Source organism: Stegodyphus dumicola, chromosome 8 (genome assembly GCF_044657685.1).
Source record: "Stegodyphus dumicola isolate Sdum_Otavi_A_Nest chromosome 8, ASM4465768v1".
NCBI classification, from domain to species: Eukaryota; Metazoa; Arthropoda; class Arachnida; order Araneae; family Eresidae; genus Stegodyphus; species Stegodyphus dumicola.
In genome coordinates, this window is record NC_140775.1 from 187,038,572 (window position 1) to 187,061,988 (window position 23,417).

The window sequence follows — 23,417 nt, forward strand, 5'->3', positions numbered from 1 at the left end:
ATTTTTTAAGATTAAATTAATTTGCGTAAAATGAATAATTGTTCAGCAGGCAGTTTTTCAGGGTTTTAGATACTTGCACTTAATTTACACATGCTTCTCTGAATTTGAATGATATTCAGATTAGTTCGCAACAATAACTAATCTTTTTTTAGTTGCATACAGTTAAATATTCATAATTTAAAATTTAAATATAAATTAGCTTTATACGAGTGAAAGAATATTTGTTAAATTCAAATTTCATTCCTTGCAGCAATGGCGCAAGAGAATTATTTAAATTTAATTTAACTTTACTATTTATTCTTATATATATATATGTGTGTGTGATGTACCAGCTTTTGTCGTAGCTTAAATTATCAGACGATAAGTTTAAAAAACAGGATCCATTTATTATTATTCAGGAGAAATAGCAGTTACAAAATCAGATATCCGGAGTAAATAAAAAGAATTACTAATAACTTTTTGTATGAAGTTTACTGCATCCTGACATTTAAGAAAAAGCCCCCGATATTCCTTTGGGAGTCCTTTTATAGCCTCTGGAAAGGCGGAGCTTCCGAGAAATGACGTCAGCCTCGTCAGCCAATCCAGTTCGCTTTAAATATTTCCAGAACATTCTAAAACTGTACGTGTAGAAAAGGCGGGAAAAACAACTTGACTACGGTGCTGTGGATTTAATTCCACGTACTTTCAAATAAGAGAACGTCGCCATTAAAAAAAAAAAAAAAAAAAAAAGAACATACAGTTAGAAATTTAAGTGTATTCTTGACTATGGAATTTTATTATTACATATGTATATATATATATATATATATATATATATATGTACATATAATCCGAATATAAAAAAATTTTCATTTTGCTTTTTAAAAAAATTAGTCTGTGGTCTGTTTTGAGATCGTGCATACGGTCTGCACGCGTTTGAAACTAGAAATTAATGAAGTTTTTGTACAATTTGGCTCCAAAATTCTGGTCCACCAGCGGCCGAGCGGTAAAGTCGCTGAACACTGGTATTTCGGTCCGAGGTTCGAATCCCGCGAACGGGCTGGCTGCATGGTCGTTTTCGTGGTTCTCCCCATGCGTAACGTGTATACGAGCCAGTTTCCCTTAGAAAGTCCTCCACGAAGGCATCCCTCCCCCTAGGCAGATAGCCCTCGAGGCTTTGCCGTAATCACACGCCCCCCCCCAAAAAAAATATTGACTAACTGTGCATGTAGAATATAGTGATAGACATGGAATAGTCTGACGACATATAGAATATATCAAACCAATAAAAATTAACTATCATATTTGTACATCATCTTTATTAAACATACAAACATAGGAATAGAAAACAGAAGCTAACAAAAATCTTAGATGAATTATGTTACTACCATGCGACATATGTTAAAAGTAACGATGTTGAATCACTTTCTGCATTTTTTGTCCTTCATATTTAGTTGCAAAACTGCTGAAAGATGATTTCGGTCAGATGGTCATCCGTAGCACTTGCAAGTACGTTTCAAGAAATTAGTGCAGTATCCACCTCTGTACTTCACACTTCTGCAATGATTGTGACACTGCATTTGATCGAAAGGACACCCAAATCCTGCTTCAACTGTTGTGGCAGCTGTATGGAATACATTTAATTACTTACTTTTCTATTTCATGCACAATAATATGTTATGTATTTAAATAAAATACAGTCATCTCTATCGTGAGATACACCTCTGACAGTAAGAGCAAAATATATGTAATCATGGGTGGTCTTCTTAGAGAAGATTCCCAGAATTTGAAATCCAAACCATATTGACTTCAAGTAGAAAAACTCGCATTTCTGGGGGGAGGAAGGTAACGTATTTTCTCGCATATTTACCCCCGTACCTTTTTAGCGACAGATTCTGAAAATTTTTAAAAATTCCTTCCTCTACTACGTAATTTTTCTGTCGAAGGGCTAGTTTATTGGTAAACTGCATTCCCTTGATTAGCTTCATTTTTATTCAGTGTATTCAATTTGTATTAGCATTCAATCCATTTTATTTTCCGTTACATTTATTAATTCAGAAGTCAAACAACAAAATTCAGCGTTATATTATTTTCAAAATTTTCACAGGACTAGTTTCGATGGTTTTACCGAACCACCATCCTCAGCTGCAAAACCGCAAATGAACAAGATAGGAAATAATGATTAGATAAGAAAGCCTGGACAAGTGTAAGCAAGTGGCGCCATCTGTTGGTGAAACCAGAACTAAAACATAATTTCTTTAAAGGCCGAAGGCAAAGATGGATTGGAATTAGGATCGTTAACTAGAACAGAAAGATTTTTTTGAATGTAAAATGCCTCTAGAAAATCCAGTTCTCCAATGGAAGATGTTTTTTGAATAATTTTGCCAGCAGAAAAATTGAAAGTGTGATTTTCGGACCAACAATGTTGAGCAACAGAAGACTTCTGTGTTTCCTTTTTTCTAACATATGCCTCATGTTCCTTGACGCGAAATTTTAAGGCTCTCTTAGTTTGGCCAATGTAAATTAAACCACACTGGCAAGGAATCTATAAATATCCCAGGAATTCATATCCGGAATGGGGTCCTTGAGTATGGAACTCGGAATTTTATTGATGGGAGAATAAACAACCCGAAAGTTAAATTTCTGAAAAATATGTGCAACTTTATAGCTAATTGATGGAAAGAAGGGGATGACAACTGAATTAGTATTTGTTCGGCGTGTATTCTATATTAAACTACCAGGACGTAGCTGGTGTTCTCACACTTAAAAAACTTTCCAAGCTTGTGATTTTTACCTTACTTCTATTATTCACGTTCCGTCTCTCTGTAGGTTTATCTGTTGCTGATTGTATTCGATCTTTTGTTCGTCTCTCTTCTTCTCTGGTGCGAAAATGCGGTCAAGACTAATTCATATTGTCTGCACTTTAAAATGTAACTGAGCCGGACATTCTTTCCCTGCGCGAAGTGTCCGGCTCAGTTACCACAACATGTTGTAATGTGAATATTGTTATGTATTCTTATTGGAATATAGATTTCTTTTAAGGATATAATATTGTTGAAATAGTTGCCTGCAGTTTATCCATTACTATTTTTCATTTTTTTATATTCTTACTGCAACTACGTTCTTCGGATAATAAATTACTCACATAAATTACCCTCTCAATTTTCGAACGATAAAATTAGTTCAAAAAAAAAAGGGGGGGAAATACTTAAGGAAGTGTCGTAATTATAAAGATCAGTAACGGATATCTGGGATTTTATAATGAAGCACAATTTTAGTTCATGTGTTGCAAATATGAATGATTAAAAACATTTTCTTACTTTTTTCTTTTCTAATCTAAATGAGAAGGATAAAATAGTAATAAATGGCACTATTATTCCATCCTGAATTTATTATTATTATGCAGTTTTAATTAGGTTCTGTGCATGTTTGAGTTAAATCTTGGATAATTCTGACCCAGGTTTACCAAACAATTGTTTTTTAAACTTTGCACCTGTACTTATCTACGATGAAAGTACAATGTTTCACAACACTTACTTCCCCAAAATTTCATACAATTTTTTTAAATTTAATGTTGAAGCGATGTTTACGGATTTTTCGCACATATGCTTCCTTAACAATCAAAGTAATCATCGGAGAATTTTGCTCTTTGCATTGGCCCACCAGCGGCCGAGCGGTAAAGACGCTGAACACTGGTAGTTCGGTCTGAGGTTCGAATCCCGCGAACGGGCTGGCTGCGTGGGCGTTTTCGTGGTTTTTCCCATGTGTAACGTGTATACGAGCCAGTTTCCCTTAGAAAGTTCTCCACGAAGGCATCTCTCCCTTCAGGCAGATAGCCCTCGTGTGCTTTGCCATAATTTAACCCAACCTTTTACCTGTGAAGTTATTTTGATGATTTGGGTACACAAATTGTCAAATTTTTTTATTGCAAAAATCAAATGTTTAGTACAAAATAAAATATACTTAAGTAGTTCAAAACTGATATTTTGAAGTACATGGGTAAAATTTTTAAAATTTTGTAGTCAGTGAATAGTTGCTTGAGGCAGCTGCCACTCAACATGGCAGTTGTAAATTTCGCTTCTAGTGGAACATTATTTTCTAAAAATGAAAAAAAATCAATTATTTTCTAAAAAATAAATAAATACTCGTATAAGTGAATACCTATTAGTAGATCAGTAATTCAGTCTTGTGTGGTACAACTGGAAACACTTTTCCAAGCACAAACCAACTCCACAATCACTACACGAGAATCGTGTTTCCTTCCTTATCTTTTCCCCATTTTTATCCTTTTTCGAACAACACACTTTGCACTGTCTTGTAGGCGCACGTTTTGCAGGAGTAGGAGGAATATGGGATATAAAATGTCGTTCAGTAAGACGGGCAGGGTTATCTATTGTAGGTGGTCTGCCAACATTCTTTTGTCCAGAAGCTGCATCATCATATTTATGTAAAAGCTCTTCTACAACTTGAATTCGAAATTCTAAAAATGTAATACGTTTCCCTACTACATTTTTATAGAGCAAATATGAGTTCTAGACAACCTTGTCTAGTAAATGTAAAAGTATCTTTTTCTAATATCTTTTCTGATGTTTCGGATTGTTGGAAAGGATATTTCCTGATCACAGCGATCTACACCACCCATAGTTAGACTGTAATTAGAAACAATCTTCGGCTTGAGTATATCTCGATTTTTTTATTTTTGAGGCTGACCATGGAAGTCAGCTCATGAATACTGCTCATCAAACACACATCCTTCATCTTCAGCTGAAGAATCTAAATCATCTATATAACGTTTCAAAGAATTGGACGTCATTTTACAACAAAAAGATCCCGTGCACTTTGCACCAAAGAACTTATAACCTCTAACCTTTGAAATCTTCAGTAAAGTGCTGTCATCTATTGAATTGAACGCACATTAACTTTTCCCGAGATACAGTCGGGTTTGACAAAGAGATGAAGCCGAAATAAACGTCTCCCGATATATATTCGGGTATAACAATACGATGCACTCAAAAAAAATTACCCCGAGTAATACTCGGGCGTGACATTTTCGAACTCCAGTGCTGTGCCCGAGATTATCTCGGGCATGACAGTTAAAAGGTTAATAATCCAATCCAAATGTTCTTTGCATTAGATCAGAAAATAATTCTTCAAATGAAGTTGTTTGGAATTTCCCTCCATTTTTTATTGATTTCTCGCAAGTTTTTGAAAATCCAGAGATAACCTCCTAAAAACGACATATTTTTAAGTCCAAATTTAAAGTATACAATCCAGACAATATATCCGAATGTGCAATCTTATGTCCTTAGTCAAATCGGAAGAACTCGCAAGAATGTAAAATGTCACATTAACTTGTTACTATACTTATTGAAGGATATAGTTTTCGAACATTCAGAGGGAATGATTTGTTTTCTTTAATATTTTCTTGACTTCTGTGGACTAAAAAAGGTAACATGAAATGTATGAAAAAAAAAAAAACTTTTAGGTACACAATTTTAATTAAATTCGCTAAAAAAGTTAAGTAATTAAATAAGAAATCTGACTTACCAAAAGCAGCTATGACAACTGCAATGAGAAGAAATACGTGAATTGTCTTCATTTTAACTAAAATATAAAATACTGCTTGTTATTTTTTATTGTGTGCTACACAAATGTATATAAAATGTTAATTTTCACATATAACACCCAAAAGATCAAATGTATATGTGAGTATATAAAATACCTTCATTTATTGTTAAATTCTGGGACATTAAGGAATTAATAAATACAAAATTGATAAATTCTAAAGAAGTATGTTACGTTAAGTAACCACTTATTGTAAATTAAAACCATTATTAGTCCAAAGGGATTTGAATCCCGAAGGACTATTAGTTTCGTTTTGGCATTTTGCGTCGGACTCATAAATGTCGGTTCACTTTTCAAACTGTTGCCACAGAATGGTAGAGTCCTGCATTATATTTGAAGAAATTAAATAATGAAAAATCTGCATAAATGTATGTATATTTCTCGTATTGTGATAAAACAACGGTACATAGAGTCATCGAATTTTGAATAACGTAATCCTCCAACGAATATGAGCATGTGGAAGACCAAATTTGAAATTTGAAATTTGTTTTATGATCGATTTCCTATTTTTTAAAACTTTGACGAATTTTTGATTAACAAACTCAAGGATTTCAAAGCGAGCAATGGCAACGTTGTGCAGAAAAAACATTTTTATCTCCAGCGCGTGAGTCTCTGTATCGGAAATTCTAAAGATAGGCTCGTTTTAAAACTATTTTGCGATATTGCTGTTGCACTGGATCTTATGGTTTAAGTGCGAGGAACATGATATTTAATAAAGAAAGGTAACACACAAAATGTTAAAAAACGCCCCTTTGGACGTAATTTAAAATCTGAAACATTTCAGATTTTTTTTTTTTTTTTTTTTTATATCTTCTTCGTTCCGTTTTATTCAACAGGATGCAAATTAGGTGGTTGAGTATTAGAAGCAGAGGATTTTTAATGTTTTGTATTATGAGCTTTTGGCAGCGTCGTCTGCAGTTTACCTCCTATCGGCCAGCTATGTCAGTGATTATTCTGGCTTTAGCATTTTCGCTAGTCGACGTTAAAATTGCGCCGTTAAAAATACTGAACCAGCTCAAGTAGACCAACTTGTGAAATCATCTCTACATTACCTTGAATTTGAAATTCCTACTTATGTTACTTTATTACCCGCAAGTGGCGGAGTTTTGTTTGTAAGCACAAGTGATACATTTTGTTTAATTTAAAGAGTTAATAAAAGTGTTATTTCAACTTTCGGAGAACTTTGTCTTAATATTTAGAGTCAGAGGGAAAACTCGCTCGTCAGTTTAGTAGGATCTGGAGGACTTTAAGTGAATATTGCAATTGCTATAAATATTCTGGAAAAAGCTTGCTATAACACGTACAGGGCTAATTTCAGGAACATGACGATGACGAAAATTCATCAAAAAGTATAATATTCGGATAATTACATTTTAGGGAGGTAATTTCCTTTGACAATGCAAATCAGTTTTTAAATAAATAAAAATTAATTCATTAAAACTGAATTAATCTTATCTGAAACAAAAAAAGTAATAAAAAATTAAGTACATTAAATTATGAAAGGCTGTCGGGTAAAGCAATATGTAAAAGATGAATTTTAATTTAAATTAGCAATAGCCTCTTAATGCTAAAATTAAATCAATCCCCACCTCTCTATTCTAAAATTATTAATGCTTTTTTCTGAACTCCGTCATTTCTAGGTTAACCCATATCACATGACTTATATAACGTTGATGATGTAAATGAAACTAAAACAAGCAATCATAATTTTATAGCAGTATTAGTTATCCAATCAAAATGCATTGAGAACCAAAACTCAGTCTGAATTAAGATTTCATCTTGAACACAACACGCTTTCTGCTCTTCGGCCTAACTAGCCTGCTGCTCTCTTATTGAAAATCTATCAAAAATGTAAACATTATCAAAAATCTAAAAATACTGAAACAGGCACAAATAGTATGCCAAGTTGTGTGTGGCCGCAACATGTTTACTGAAATAAAAATGTAGATTTATTTCGCCTCGGTTGTCAGTTTTCTATTTACTATGGATCAAGATTGTACGCAAACAAAATTCTGAAGTAAACATATTTGTTTTTATTAAATTCCTATTATTAGCTCACAATTTCCCTACATCTTGTTCAAATTTTCAGTCGTTAATAAAATACTTTTTATTCATCCACTCAACTTCAAATACATTTTTTTTAAACTTATAGTGGATGACACTTGATGTTAATATAGTTTTTTCATATATTAAAGTCAATAAAAATAATGTTAATAAAAAGTAACTAAAATCAAAATTTTCTTTGTTGACCTAAGTAGGAATTTAAAAAAAATATATATATATATTACTTGTTTTCTATCTGAAATCTAAAGTTTCGTACATGCAAGACTTTATTTAGTTACACTTTGTAATTCAAATATAATGAAAACTTAATATTAAATTCTTAATATATTCATTGACGTTTATTTTAAATAATTCTAAGACGCTTTATTAATCATTAAATAACTTATTTTAATTTAAACTAAATATAAACAAACTGACAAATTTCTGAGCTTTCAAAGAACATTTACCAAGACGGACGAAACTTGAAAATAAGACTTTTCCCTTTCTCTTAGTTATTAAATTTTTCTTCGACGCACAAATGAAAATACATATATTTTGTATGTAAATAATAATAAGCTTCTTTGTTTCTTGTTATAGCATTAAACATCATGGCGTTTCGATTCCGGTAAAGTTTGTAGCTTTCGAGAGAAGTTACTAGAAATGATCATCATCGCGAATTCTAGATGCTCAACGGTCAATCAGTTTCTTTTCTTATGAATTTTCAACTGTGAAATAAGCCTTTCACACATAAATCACCCCAAACAAACCGATTATTCTTATTTATTTATTTATTTATTTATATTTTTTTATTTTATTTTATTTATTTATTTATTTTTTATTTATTTATTTATTTATTTATTTATTTATTTTATTTAGCACGTGCTCCCCCGTTAGGCACTGTGATACTTCTTTGGCGAAATGAAGCAACTCCAATGATGGAACACAGCAATAACTTTTATTTAACACTCAAAAAAAATGGCGACATACAAACAAGAAAAGAAAACATATTCTATAAACTTATTTAAAAAATAATAATTACATGTTTCGTGCGAGAAAATGAATGCAGCTCTCGAGCCTGCATTTCAATATTGCCAGTAGTCTGTACATTATTTATTATTCATCTATTTCAAATGCACGAGAGATTAATAACGATATTAAAGCTGTTACAGCACCAAACGGCAAGGGAGAGATGCCCCGTAAAGGATTTTCTAAGCGAAACTGTCTCCTATTTACATTACACATGGGAAAACCGCAAAAACGTCCATGTAGCTAGCCTGCTCAAACCCCAGACCGAAGTATCAGTGTTCAGAGGGTTTTACCGTTCGGCAACTGATGGGCCGACGATTATTCTTAATGCAAAATTTCGCAACTTATTTATTTTTTCACAAGTAAAAATGAAAGTTAATAAAATCTGTATCATCAAATCTTTAAATAAGATTTTTATTACACTGTAAATGGTTTGGTTTGGTTTGGTTTGGTTTGGTTTATTAGATTACGGCAAAGCACTCGAGGGCTATCTGCCTTAAGGGAGGGGTGCCTTCGGGGAGGACTTTTTAAGGGAAACTGGCTCGTATACACGTTACACATAGGGAAAACCACGAAAACACCCATGCAGCCAGCCCGTTCGCGGGATTCGAACCTCGAACCGAACTACCAGTGTTCAGCAACGTTACCCGGCCGCCACTGTAAATGAATTCTATTTACAGATTTTTTGCTGCACTGTTGATGGTGTTTTTTAATAGAAATCAAAATAATATGAGCTCAGACTTCAAACAACTAAAACCTTAAAATCTTTATAGCATGATAGTTGCAACCAATGCATAACTGAAATGTCCACGCGAAACGCATAAAATTGCTTCGCGGATCGCAAGAGGCCCCCGTTTCGTCAATTTGAGACCACTCACCTATAGGGCTGTTTTAAATTCCAGTATATATTTTGCTAGCTGAGATAACATATTTTATAATAATATAGAGTTTCTAAACAAATGAGGTTCGCATTTAAATTGAGCAACAGAAAACAGTTTTCGAAAATATGCTTACCGAAACTTATTGGGCTCCTATTGTCCGGCTTCTTCAGACAATAATGCTGCTGTAATCAGCCGGAATCATTTTTATAGTCCTACAGGTAAGCGTGCTTCACCTGAACTAAGCAAAGGAAATTCCCTGCATAAACTTCCTGGTTACAAGCCTCATCCCCGTTGGAAAGTAACAATCGCATATTGTTCGCAACTTTGGAGATATCTCTGCGCGTTTTGAAATTCGAAGAAAAAAGGAAGAGTCACTTATCTGTAGTGAAGGGAAAACCCTGTTCACATTCTTCGAAAGAAAGTTTAATCGGAAGTTATTGCGGCTTTCAAAATGGCATTGAAGATAAATTTTGGACATGGTTTGGACTCTGGTTTTGGACTTCGGTTTACTTCCTGCAACGAAAGTAAACTGAGAAGGGAAATTCCAGTTATTAAACTGAAACATTACTTTCAACTGTTCCACTGTTGTATCATCTGAATGAGATTATACACGGCAGAAAAAGAGAAGAATGTAGTATCCGACGATTCGTTAAATTAGAAACTGAATTCAGTTGCTAATATAGGTAATCCCCATGAAATCTTCCAGAGATTTCTGGGAAAATCCATATCTATACGGAACTTAAACAAGAGTGCGTTTTTTCTCTTTTGAAAGCATCAGAATATTTTTATAATTTTTTTTATCTGAATTTAGCAGTTTATAGCTAAGCACAGTAAGGCTGATTATAACGGAATAAATTATGTCTAAACATAGTTTCTAAAGGGAGGAATGCTTTATTGGAGGATGTTTTAAGAGTAATTGGATTGTATTCACATTACATTTAGAAAAATACCTGATGTGGACAACACACTGCGGCCTACTAAATTATACGCATTTTTTGCTGCATTTCATTTAAACTTATTTCCTCGAATATCATTTTAGAGATATATTTCTCATTCAATTACTTTAGCTCTCTCTTCGCGGCAAGACAAAAATGCATAAAAACTCAAAGCCTCTTCATTAAAAATTATAAATTACAAATAATAATAATAATAATAATAATAATAATAATAATAATAATAATAATAACAAATACAGTTAACATTGTTAAGTTTTTTTTCAATTAATTAGTAATATTTGTTATTTCAATATATTCAGTATGTATTGAAATATATACTGAATATATATTGAAGTTTTATGTAAAGTTGTATGTATGTTGAAGTTGTTGTATGTATGAAGGTGTATGTAAAGTTGTATGTACAGTCAAAAGTCGTTAATTCGGACACCCATAATCCGGAATGACTTATAATCCGGACCTCAAAGCTAAAAACTTTCTGCGCATGCGCCGCGTTTACACATGCGCATAGGCGTTTACGCGTGCGCGTAAGACCTTTTACGACTGCGCATATGTGTGTGCGCAAGCTCAGAATACGTTTTCGCGTGCGCGTTTTATGTATAACGGACGGTATAAGCTAAAATTATCTAATTATCTATTTCAGTTAACGTTGATGATTGCGTTGTTCCTTAATTTTCGAACTGGATCCGGCTTATTATTTTTTGCAGACTGTAAGAGCAATACTATAAAAGTAAACTTGAACTTTCGATTATGTCAAATAGAATTTCCGATTTTGGAGCTCCCAAAGGATCGTACAAAACGAAAGTATGTTTCGATGTCCATCAAACAAAAAGTGGAATTGCTGCAAAAAATGGATAAAGACATGAAGAATGTGACAGAGAGGCTAGTGAAAACGAAAAAATTTCGATTGACAAGTTAGTAGGTATTCTCTGCACAGCAATTAACGGGACTTGAACAGCGGAACTTTGTAACTGAACAAGAAATTTACGAATTTGGTATTTAAAAAGCTAATGTTAGTTCAATTATAAATTAAATGGTTTTATTTCTCGCGCAGTGCAGCGCGTGACGAATATTAAAAGAAAGCTAAGCCGGAAAATTGAAAATACAAGAGCGCGTGCATTAAATAAATAAATATCTCTTTTTGATTTCGAGAAAGTACTGGAAAATTCTAGCGCGTGATTTTAAAATCTTATAAAAGGAGGAAAACATCTCAGTTTGTAGTAGTTGCTTAGTTTGTTGTTGTTTAGAAAACTACTGTTGTTGATTGTAGCGAATTCGCGGATTAGCGTTCTTTAGCTGTTTTGAATTACGTTCTATTGGATATTTGAGTACCGTAATTTCGCACGTATAGTCCGCACCATCGTATAGTCCGCACGCAAGATTTTATATAAAAAAATTCAAAAATCGTCAGATAGTCCGCACCACCGGATAGTCCGCGGACTATACGTCCGAAATTACGTTTTTTTAATACGGCAATATCCCCATGCTTTTTAAACACATCCTTTGCGCCAACTTCTCACCGCTTTCTCGTCCACTTCAAAATAACGGGGTAAATTCCTAGTATACGGTGCAGCCTTGGCGCGACTTTGAAAATTATCGCCAACACCAAAAATGATCCAAAGAACGTCTATATATATACTATGCACTATATACTATGTGTGTATATACATAGTATATATACTATATATGTAGTATATACTATGTTAAACTATATATTTTTTTTAAATGACCCGTTAACTACTCATCGTATATGTCCCGTTTTTACTGCTCATCATAAAGTCGCCAAAAATAGCCAAATCCCGTGTGCACCGAATACTAGGATTAAACCAATAACGGCCCGCTACTCTATTTCCATCTTTTTCCTGGCGATGTTTCATCAACGTTATCGAAGATGAAATACAAAATACTGTGCAACGTGCTATACTCGTCATAAGTGGTAATGAAATGTGACCTTCGACCCCACTCACTCGGTGTTGCCAAACCACCGAGTAAACGAATCACGCTTTTTTTTTTTTTTTTTTTTTTTTTTTTTTTTTTTTTTTTGTACTCCAGGTACTTGCTACTATGGCTCCTAAAAACCGAGCTGACGCATCAATTACTTTCCCCCTCCCGGCAGTTGCGCTAAAGCAGTGCGAAGGATACTGGGATACAAGACTCTGGTTGCGCTAAGTGAGTGTTCATACAAGACTTTCTTTGGCTCATATCCCGGCATCGCTTGATGCGCCAGCCTGGATTTTAGGAGCTCTACTTGCTACTACTCATTCGTTCTGCACTATGCTCTATGGTTTACTATCGATACGATACATACGAATGTTTTCTTGGAATCTCGTGCTTTTTTTATATTTGATCATCGGCAGTTCACGACAGCGTGTTTTTTAAATTTCAACGATTTTAACCGTAAACAACCAGCGTATTATCCGCACTGGTGGATAGTCCGCAGCTTCAAAAATTCGCATTTTAAACACAGATAGTCCGCGGACTATACGCGCGAAATTACGGTAGTTAAAAGATAACTACTGTGAGATATTGTAATTCTGCATGATAATTTGAGAAAATTTAAGCATTTTTGTTGTGATAATAATAAATTTTTGTTCATTTTTTTCATCGGACTTGTGCATTCATTTCATAACGAACCCGTACGCACGCAACAATTTTTGGTGTCAGGAGTGGGGTTTGAATGCCAATAACAAGAGCGATGGAAGAACAATTGAGACAGCTCATTAGTGCTTTTGCTGCATTCCAAGAAAAGATGGAAGCTGGCCAAGCATCATTTAAGGAAGAAATGAAATTGGGCCAGGAATCCGTTAAGGACGAAATGAAAGCCGTTCAAGCTGGTCAAGAAGAAATGAAAAGAGAAATTACTTGCATAATAGAAAATAAATTTGAAGCTATGGAAGGCAGAATTGACGCAGTTGAAAATAAAGTTGGACATATTGAAGAAAGAGTTTCTTCGGTGAAAGAAGAAATAGAGGAAAGAGTTTCTTCTGTAAAAGAACAAATTGATGAGAGAGTTTCTGCAGTTGCCAAAGAAATGGATACTTTAAAGAAATTCGTAGCGTCGGCAGGGAGCAGGAGTGATGATTTTAAATTCTTACCAATGCCTGCTCGTCCACCTCTGAAGCTATCCACATATGATGGGAAGACCTCCTGGCAGGTGTATAAGACACAATTTTCTATCGTGGCGGATGCGAATGGATGGGATTCCCAAGCTAAGGCCTGTCATCTCGCCGCTTCTCTAAGAGCCGACGCAGCGGATATCCTTCAGACTCTTCCCGAAAACAAAAGGTTAGATTTCGAAGCTCTGTCCGGCGCCTTGGAGTTGCGCTTTGGAGAGAAGTGTTTAAAAGACTACAGCAGGCTCCAATTAAAATCTCGTCAACAGAAGCCTACCGAAACACTTCAGGAGCTCGCCGCGGATGTTGAAAGGCTGTCCCATCTCGCCTTTTCGGAATGCCCGACAGAAACAAGGGAAATCCTGTCCTTGCAATACTTTATCGATGGCATCCGGGACCCTGAAATACAGAAAGCACTGCGAATGGCGGATGTTAAAGATTTGAAAAGCGCTCTGTTGTACGCCTTGAAATTGGAGGCAGCCCAGCAAGCAACTCTTAGAGATCGCTACCCAGTCAGAGCTGTGCGAGTCCACGACCCAGGGGACCAATTGATGGCTCGTTTAGATGATTTATCCAGACAAGTCGATGCTTTGATACGGAGTAGCAGTGAGAACAAAGTGGCTGTAAGATGTTGGAGATGTGGTTCTGAAGGTCACCTACGACGGCATTGCAGAACCCTCCAGGGCACGGATAATGAAACGGATGAGTTGACAAGACCAGTGAATGCTTTAAGACGGAATAGTGGTGAAACAAAACCGACCCTAAAGTGCTGGAATTGCGGTGTTGAAGGCCACCTACGAAGGAACTGCAGAACTCCCCAGAGCACGGAAAATAAGGCATACGATTTAAACAGACAATTAAATGCCACGGGAAGGAAAAGGACTGACAAGAAACCAAAGTGCTGGAACTGTGGAGCTGAAGGCCACGTACGAAAGAATTGCAGAACACCCCAGGGTACGAAAATTGAGACAATTTCTGAGCAACGACGCAGGAAACAAATTAATGACCATATCAAGGAACGGAGGTTGCCAGATAATGAAAAACCCTGTTTTAAAGCGCTTAAGATCTCTATAGTGAGTGGCAACAATAACGGACTGTCCATCAATGGGAATATCGATGGAGTTCCTTGCAATATGATCATTGACACAGAAGCTAATGTTACCATCATTAGGAAAGATTTAGCTGAACAGTTTAAAGATAAACTTATTTGGACGCCATCCTGTGTTACCCTTCAGACTGCGTCTGGTGACAAGATCGACATAACTGGGAAGTTAAACGTAATCATCACGTTTGGAAGTGCCGCCTACCATCACACGGCATATGTGGCGGATATTACAGATCCATGCATACTCGGATTGGACTTTTTAAGGAAATACAATTTTTCCTTAGATTTCAAAAACAATAAGCTGCTTTCAGCATCTGATGGTATGACTATACATCCTCAAAAGAGATCCTCGCCTGGAAATGTCGACGCCTTGTCCGAAAGATCGAGCTCGGAAAGCTGCCGAAATCATACCAGGGTCGAAAAGAAACTCAAGACTACCAGCTATTCTCCATCCCAGAAGCTCTTCGGTCGAGACCTTCGTCTGCCTTGTGACTGCCTGTTTAGTCGCCCTACGGATGCGCCTTCATCGCCTGAGGAACACATCCAAGATGCCCAGGCCCGGTTTGAGGGGATGCACCGTTCTGCACGAAAGCGAGTCAACTTGGCGACGGAGAAAATGAAGACCAGATGCGACACAAGAGCTACTAGACAGAGATCCAACAAAGGAGACAAGGTGTGGTTGTGCTACCCAATTCAACGAAAAGGACTGAGTCCTAAATTACAGTCATCTTCGGAAGGTCCATATACAGTGCTGAACACGAATGACGTCGTGGTTCGGATCCGTGAGTCTTCGAACTCTTACGACAGGTTAGCTTATTACTATGGCCATAGTACATAATGTAAATAATTGTAAATAGTATAAGACCATGGTCCATTTTGTTTTTAAATGTGTATTTGATTTGTATTTGATAGCATTTGATTTGTTTTATGTATTGCATTTATTGTTCATGTTGTTTATTATTGCAATGTAATGCTTATTAATGCATTTATGCCACAGTTGTAAGTTTAGCTTCCTGTCCAGGGATTGTACTGCCCGGGACGTGCAGTCCTTGGGAAGGGGGCAGTGTTACGAATTTGGTATTTAAAAAGCTAATGTTAGTTCAATTATAAATTAAATGGTTTTATTTCTCGCGCAGTGCAGCGCGTGACGAATATTAAAAGAAAGCTAAGCCGGAAAATTGAAAATACAAGAGCGCGTGCATTAAATAAATAAATATCTCTTTTTGATTTCGAGAAAGTACTGGAAAATTCTAGCGCGTGATTTTAAAATCTTATAAAAGGAGGAAAACATCTCAGTTTGTAGTAGTTGCTTAGTTTGTTGTTGTTTAGAAAACTACTGTTGTTGATTGTAGCGAATTCGCGGATTAGCGTTCTTTAGCTGTTTTGAATTACGTTCTATTGGATATTTGAGTAGTTAAAAGATAACTACTGTGAGATATTGTAATTCTGCATGATAATTTGAGAAAATTTAAGCATTTTTGTTGTGATAATAATAAATTTTTGTTCATTTTTTTCATCGGACTTGTGCATTCATTTCATAACGAACCCGTACGCACGCAACAAAACGAAGCAACTTAAACAACTTACATTGAAAGAAATGTTTAATAAAGTAAACAAATATTAAGCTTTTTTTTTTTTTTTTTTTTTGTAAATTTTGATACCCTTTAGATCATAATTGTTCTTTATCCCACCGGGCGGCTCGCATTCAAATCTATTTACGTCTCGAAAACTGCAGTAAAAATTAACCATGTTTACAATTTTTTTTTCATTTAGTGTGAACCAAAATTGTCCTGAAAACGGCCTTTGTTAGATTTTCTTCCCCCCTTCTTGTAGGGCGATCAACAAGTCGTTTCACTTAAGTGATGGTTTCCTACTGTCCTTTGATTACCGCCTAGAGGCGAGTAAGCAGATGGGCTGCTTTTGCGCTTACGGAGGAAGGAACACGTTTTGTGTCCATGTTTTGGTTAGACGAAAAAAGATATTTTTTTCTGGAAATCCAAAACAGAAAAGGAAGTTTTGTATTACCTTGTCACTAATTTTGTGCATATTTCTAATCTTAATTGCTTATCAGAGCCGTGCCAAGATAATTTTTCACCTGAGGCAGATAGGTCAATGCGCGTCCATATAAATATAAAAATAGCTACACTTGTATTAAGCAAAAGTAATTGTATTAAATCAAAATGTCATAACTCTTATAGCATAATTATATCATAATTCTTAAAGTATTTTTTAATCATAGTTTTATAAATTCAGAGAAATAATGTAGCCAATTATTTATAATTTTCAAATGAAAACGTTAAAAAATTCGTTTTTGATAAATAAGAAATAACACTGAAATGCATATTGCATTAATTTCCAGGTTTTCTTGCAATTTTTTTTGGTTTGTTTTATTGATTTAAGTTTGACGAAGCCTATTTCCTCTAATAATTAAAGTAATTTTCGAATTCGTATAGCCAATTTGGCGCCTCTTCTAGTGATTCACATGAGCCCGGCTTTGTTGCTTTTTAAGTATAAATGTTATTGATTTTTATTGCGTTTCGGTATTTTAATGTACGTTTATAAAATGTTAATTTGTTTTTATATGCATATTTCAGTAATATAATCTTACAACTAGTGAGACAGTGTAGTTTAACTAATTTTCTGCTTTTGATTCATGTTATCGAGCTTTAACGCTAAGAAAAAAATTTATAAGAGGCTTAAAATACCTAATTCCTATTGAAAGCTACATGTAATTGATAATTAAATTACTATTAAAATAACAAACACATGCTCAGTGTCAGTCATATCGACATAATGTTTGTACTAATTCAGAAGTCAAACAACAAAAATCAGCGTTATACCTACAAAATTTTCACAGGTTGTTTGACTTCTGAATTAGTATTTATTCGGCGTGTTATTGTGTCTTAATAATGTTTGTAATTCATTTTACCACAAATTTATTTCGTTTATCTTGTTTCATATTTATAAAAGGGGAGTTTACCTTTATCGCATTTATTGCTTGATAGAAGTTATGAAATATTGAATATTTTGAAACAAATTTCAGTTATAATAACCTTATTAAAAATTTTCTACATATAGACAAGAAGTCACAGATACCTCTCAGTTTCCGAACTAAATTACATGGTACTGAAATTCGGTGCATTTTCATATGATTATTTTTGACAGAAAGAGTTACCTTAAGTAAATCACAAAAGAACATTGTTTTAATTCTTAATTAAATATAGCACTTGTATTAAATTGCTAAAATTCATTGTTGGAAAATCTCGCTCTAAAAAATTAGACACTTTTACCTTTCAAAGTGGAATTTTTGTGGTTTTCTCTGTGCATAATGTGGGCGCGAGTAAGTTTTTCTTAGAATGTCCTCCACGGAGGCATTCCTCCCTTTAGGCAGATAGCTCTCGCTTGCTTTGAAGGAAAAGCAAACCAAAACAAAAGCTTCAAAATTGGTGTTTAACATTTTTTTTGGGGGTTCAAATACGCAAATTACTTCTTGATCTCAATTCACATTATCAAATGTTATTATTTAAATAAATAAAAGCAAGCTGAGGATTTCCATTTAAATTGTTTGTTTTAAAATAAAAAATAAGAACAGTAAGTTTTGAATAAATATTGTCAACATCAAGCAGGGACAGGAACATGCCAATGTAAAATTTAATATTAGGCCAAAAAGAAACGCTTTGACGTAGATTTTGGATAAAACTTAATCAAATTCGCAGGTAGTCAGGGACAGGCCTTTCTTCAGTAGAGAGAAAAAAATGTTTCTGAAGTATTTGTGTATTTATTACATAAATGTTTTAATGCTTCCATAGCACTGCTAATCGATAAAATTTATTTGATGAAAAGTAGGAAGTTTGCTTTTAAAATTCCGATTTTTCAACTTTTTCAGTGACATAGGTGGCATCGAAAAACACGTCTGGCCAGGAGGCAGATTAATGGCTGAAAAATTCTTAGAATTTAAAGAGGCATCGAACAAGAAAATTTAGGGATGGGGAAATTCTAAGAATTTGGCACTTGACAACGGCAAAAGTTTTAGAATGTAGAGAGCTACAGAATTTAGGCAGGGTAAAATATTTTAAATTTATAGAACATCGGTCAGTAGAATTAAGATCCCACAGCGATTGCACTGAGAAACAAATCGACCTGCTCCTCGATTATGCGGATGGACGCAGATTAACTTCTGAAAGCTCAGGGAAGGAAGAGCTATACATAATGCAGCTATTTACGATTTCTACTATAATAAACTGAAATTTAATATAATAATTTAACACTATATATCAGTTTACGAAAACATGATGATACTTTTGAGAAATTTTCTTTAATTCCCCAGTACACTAAAAAAAAAAAAAAAAAAAAAAAAAAAAAAAAGTACAATAGATTATATAAAGATATTACTAACAAAATGATGCCGATGACGCATTTAATTTTTATCTTTTTTACTTATCTAAATAAATATGTCATTGAGTTTTCCATAACTTATAGTTTTACAAATTAAAAATGTTCAATAATATAATATGTGATTATTGTATTATTGGTATGGTGCTATTCAAGGCAAAGCACACGAGGGTTATCTGCCTAAATGGAGAGATGCTTTCGTGGAGGACTTTCTAAGGGAAACTGTCTCGTATACACGTTACACATGGGGAAAACCACGAAAACAACCATGCAGCCAGCCCGTTCGCGGGATTCGAACCTCGGACCGAACTACCAGTGTTCAGCGTCTTTACCGCTCGGCCGCTGGTGGGTAATATATGATTATGAAAGCTGTCTAAAAGAAGAAAAATTCTTGCACATTCGTCAGGCAGCATACGATGGGCACCTGCTTGAGGAAAAGGATGCGTTTGTAGATGACTTTTTCAGGGAAACTGGTTTGATATATTCAACCTAAAATTCACCAAAATACCAAGCAACGAACGCATTCGCCGGAATTCAAACTTAGGCAAAACTACCAGTGTTCAGTTGCAAAAGAGAGTTAACAACATAAACAGGCAACATGTCTGAAATTAGTATTTATTGCATCCATCAGTGATATGATTTTCTGATATGATTTAATGGAATATCACTGTAAAAAAATGGGAATCTTTTTTTTTTTTTTTTTTCTTTTGTAAGGAGATTTTTTTTCCGCTTTGTTTTCAACATTTGGTTGAAATGCAAATTAAATAAATATTTACAAATGCAGAATATTGGATAGTTATTGATGATTTCGAGATTCAGTTTCTGAAATCCATTTCATGTGTCATTTCCTTAAAAAGGTGATACTGAAACCAACTTTCGAGGAGTAAAATGATTACTAGAGTAGTAGATTACTCGAGGAGTAGATTATTACTAGTTTCCGATTTCTTTCATTCTTTTATTCCCATTATAAATTTGTCCCGTAGTTCTTAGAACATTCTTCTATCCGTAAGTGATGATTTGCTTTCCGAGAAAATTTTCTGAAAGGAATAAATTACTTAGTCTTCAAACCATGGGAAAATCTTGCCATCGCCGGTACTTAATTCCCTTCATTTACTGAGATAACCTGCTTTGTTATAAGTATGGTACTTGTTTTCTGATTTTTACTGGATTTGCATGCTCAAAGCTATCTAAATAAAGAAACGCTATTGTGAATATCAGGGTATGAGTACATATATGAAAGGGTTATATATTTTTCAGAATTCCCCTATGAGCTGTTTATTCTTAGGGCAGAAAGAGGAAAAAGCTTGCATACATCGCCATTCCCGGAAACTAGACAGTACCGAAAACATTACTAGACAGTCCGGTTTACCAGACAATAGAGTTTATCTGATTCCTAGTTGTAAAAGCTGACAGTTATAAATTGTTATGTTCATGGCGACCTTCAGAAGGCATGAAATTACTTCAAAAGTTCCGCTGCTATAAATTTTCAGACTGCAATTTTGTTCCTTTAAAGTTTCGAAAATACCTATTTTTTAAGTATTTTTCGGTACTTATATTAATATTGATACAAATAATATAGAAAGCACCAAATGTAGCTATGATGTATTTCAATTTGTCCTTAGTATTTTCTCACATATAGTATTAACACTTTGTCTACACGTTTCTAATGTTTCACCATAGTAAGCCTTCTCTTTCCGAATGTATTCAGTTCCTTTTCGCTTTAGTTTTCTGCTTCTTCTTTTTTTTAAATTTTATTTATTTATTTATTTAATGTTACCATATCCTGAGTTTTACTCTAGATATTAACTAGAGTAGCTACTAGGTAGCATTCATTATAGTACATTCATTATATTCATATAGTTACTAGCTAGCATTCATTATAGTACAAAAACTAATATAGCTTGTCAATATCAACACATTTTTATCTTCAATAAAATCCACTAATTCGATTGATGCTGTAAAAATTACAATTTAATACTTTAGCCAATTATTATGATTATAGTGATTTAAATTCGATTTTAGGAAACATATGCATTCTTTCAGAAAACGCGATATATTGAGCACCACTGTTACAAGTAAATACTGTACATTCATCCGTTTCATAATATGTAAATGTAGCATAACTTCTTTTCGAGTGCTTGCACTGAGAGTCTCCTTCAAGTAAACTTTAATGGAACTTTATTTCATGAAAATTTAGAAGTATTATAAAAGCCTCAGAATTATTTCCATTGCAAACATTTATGAATTATGCAGAAAAATATATAAGAAAAACATCAATGAGAAACTATTATCGAATATACATTTCATGACAATAGTAAAACATTTTTTCAGTACCGACGGTATTAAAAAGCTCAATATTGTGATAAGCTAAATAAAATAAAACGGCATTAAAAGTTTAATATTGTGATAAGTAAAAGTATACTAATCTATAACACTCATTTGATATTTTTGCCATTAGAACTACTATAATGTAATTCTAACCGTTAAAGTAACATTGCATTTGTATTAACTAAAATTATAATTGTAATTTCAATTAAATTTATCAGTACTTGTTGTTTCCTGCACCTTGAGGGAGACGCATTATTATTATTTTTTTTTCTATTATATAAAATACTGTCCTCAGAAAAAAATGTCTCTAGACATGATTCTGCTCCAAAATTAATGGATGAGGTGAACAGAAATAATCTTGGAACAGCCTTTGGGCAAGTGCTGCGAGTATGCGAAATGTAAGACTGTAATTAAACTTCGACCATCCTGGAGACTACACTTTCTTAGAATATTGCCATTCGACAAATTATAAGACCCTCCATTTATCTTTAAAATTTAAGCTATCTGTTATTGACTGAGAAAAGCTGGTAATTCATTGTAGTTAAAACTACAACTAACGCAGTTATAATTGTAATTGTGCTGCCCAGATGGTATAGTGGTTAGGGAAGCCTGACTGCGATAAAGAAGGGCCTGAGTTCGAATCCCGGAGAAGGCATGGCTTTAACTGTTTGTCCTTTCATAGGAGGCGATGGTGGCCCACATATTAGATGCCTCCATAATAAAGTTACTGCAACTTCTGGCTTTGTATAGACTAATGGACTGTGTTGCACTGTAACTGTTCACAATCTGCCATTGGGGAAAAAATAATAATAATAATAATTGTAATACAATGATTGTTCGAATTACAATATAACTTCAAAAGCAATTAGATTTTTCGCTCAGCAGAGTAATAAGTCGTCTTTTGAATACTCCTAGTTCAAATCGGATGCCCATTTTGGCAAACAATCTAAATGTTTAGATAGCTCCGTGGATTTCCTTATGTGTAACATGAATACAAATCATTTTATTTTAGAAAGTTCTCTATGAGTACATCATTCTTCTTAAACATTTCGTTGCATTCAATTAAGTAAAGATCTTTTTCTGCTTTTATTAACGGGTGATGTGAACATGAGCCAGTTTCCCTTAGAAAGTCCTCCACAGAAGCATCTTTGCAGTCTTTATCGTAATCCAAATAATATGACAATCACAGGTGCATAAGAAAATTGTACTTTTATTTGTTCTTACGTAAAACAATGATGGAAAATAGTTCATGCAAGTACTTTCACTTGTAACTGAATAATGCATTTTAACTATTTATGGAAAATGTGTGTTATGTTGAATAAAAGACCAATTCGTAATTTTTTTTTTCCAATGGCAGGTAGTAGCCATTTATAAACATTGATCACTACTAAGGCCGGTCATGTTATTAAAGAGGGAACTAATACGTGGACCACCGTTGCCTCCTATGAAGAGGACGAAGAAATTACATTTATGCCCTATCCGGGATTCGAAGCCAGGCTCTTCGGTACGGCAACCAGAGTCACGAACCGCTTTACTGTCTGGGCGGTAATTCATAATAAATGGATTTAGTAAAATGTCTAATACACACAGCAATTAAGCATACTGATTGCTGATCAGAATCCTTTTTTACCAGCTAAAGGAATAGGTTGGATAAAATTATGAGGCTTAGTTTAGTCCTTGATGATCTCCTTTCTGAAAAGAGGCCCACCAGCGGCCGAGCGGTAAAGTCGCTGAACACTGGTAGTTCGGTCCGAGGTTCGAATCTCGCGAACGGGCTGGCTGTATGGGTGTTTTCGTGGTTTTCCCAATGTGTAACGTGTATACGAGCCAGTTTCCTTTAGAAAGTCCTCCACGAAGGCATCCCTCCTCATAGGCAGATAGCCCTAGTGTGCTTTGCCATAATTAAATAAACCAAACCAAACCTTTCTGGAAAGAAAAGGATAAATGTAATTTTTATGATTTATTTCTTGTG

At 34.4% G+C, this 23,417-nt stretch overlaps 1 protein-coding gene across 1 annotated transcript in view; it reads right to left on the bottom strand.

Moving 5' to 3' along the window:
- Positions 1-1,281: 1,281 nt before the first annotated feature.
- Positions 1,282-23,417, bottom strand: part of LOC146996055 (defensin BmKDfsin3-like) — a 194,116-nt gene continuing 171,980 nt past the window's right edge. Inside the window, exons 4-5 of the mRNA XM_085822820.1 lie at positions 5,527-5,583; positions 1,282-1,603 (exon numbers count right to left, since the gene is read on the bottom strand). Coding sequence (XP_085678946.1) covers positions 1,470-1,603; positions 5,527-5,583 — 191 coding nt within the window. The 3' untranslated portion in view covers positions 1,282-1,469. The remainder of the gene's footprint in view (positions 1,604-5,526; positions 5,584-23,417) is intronic.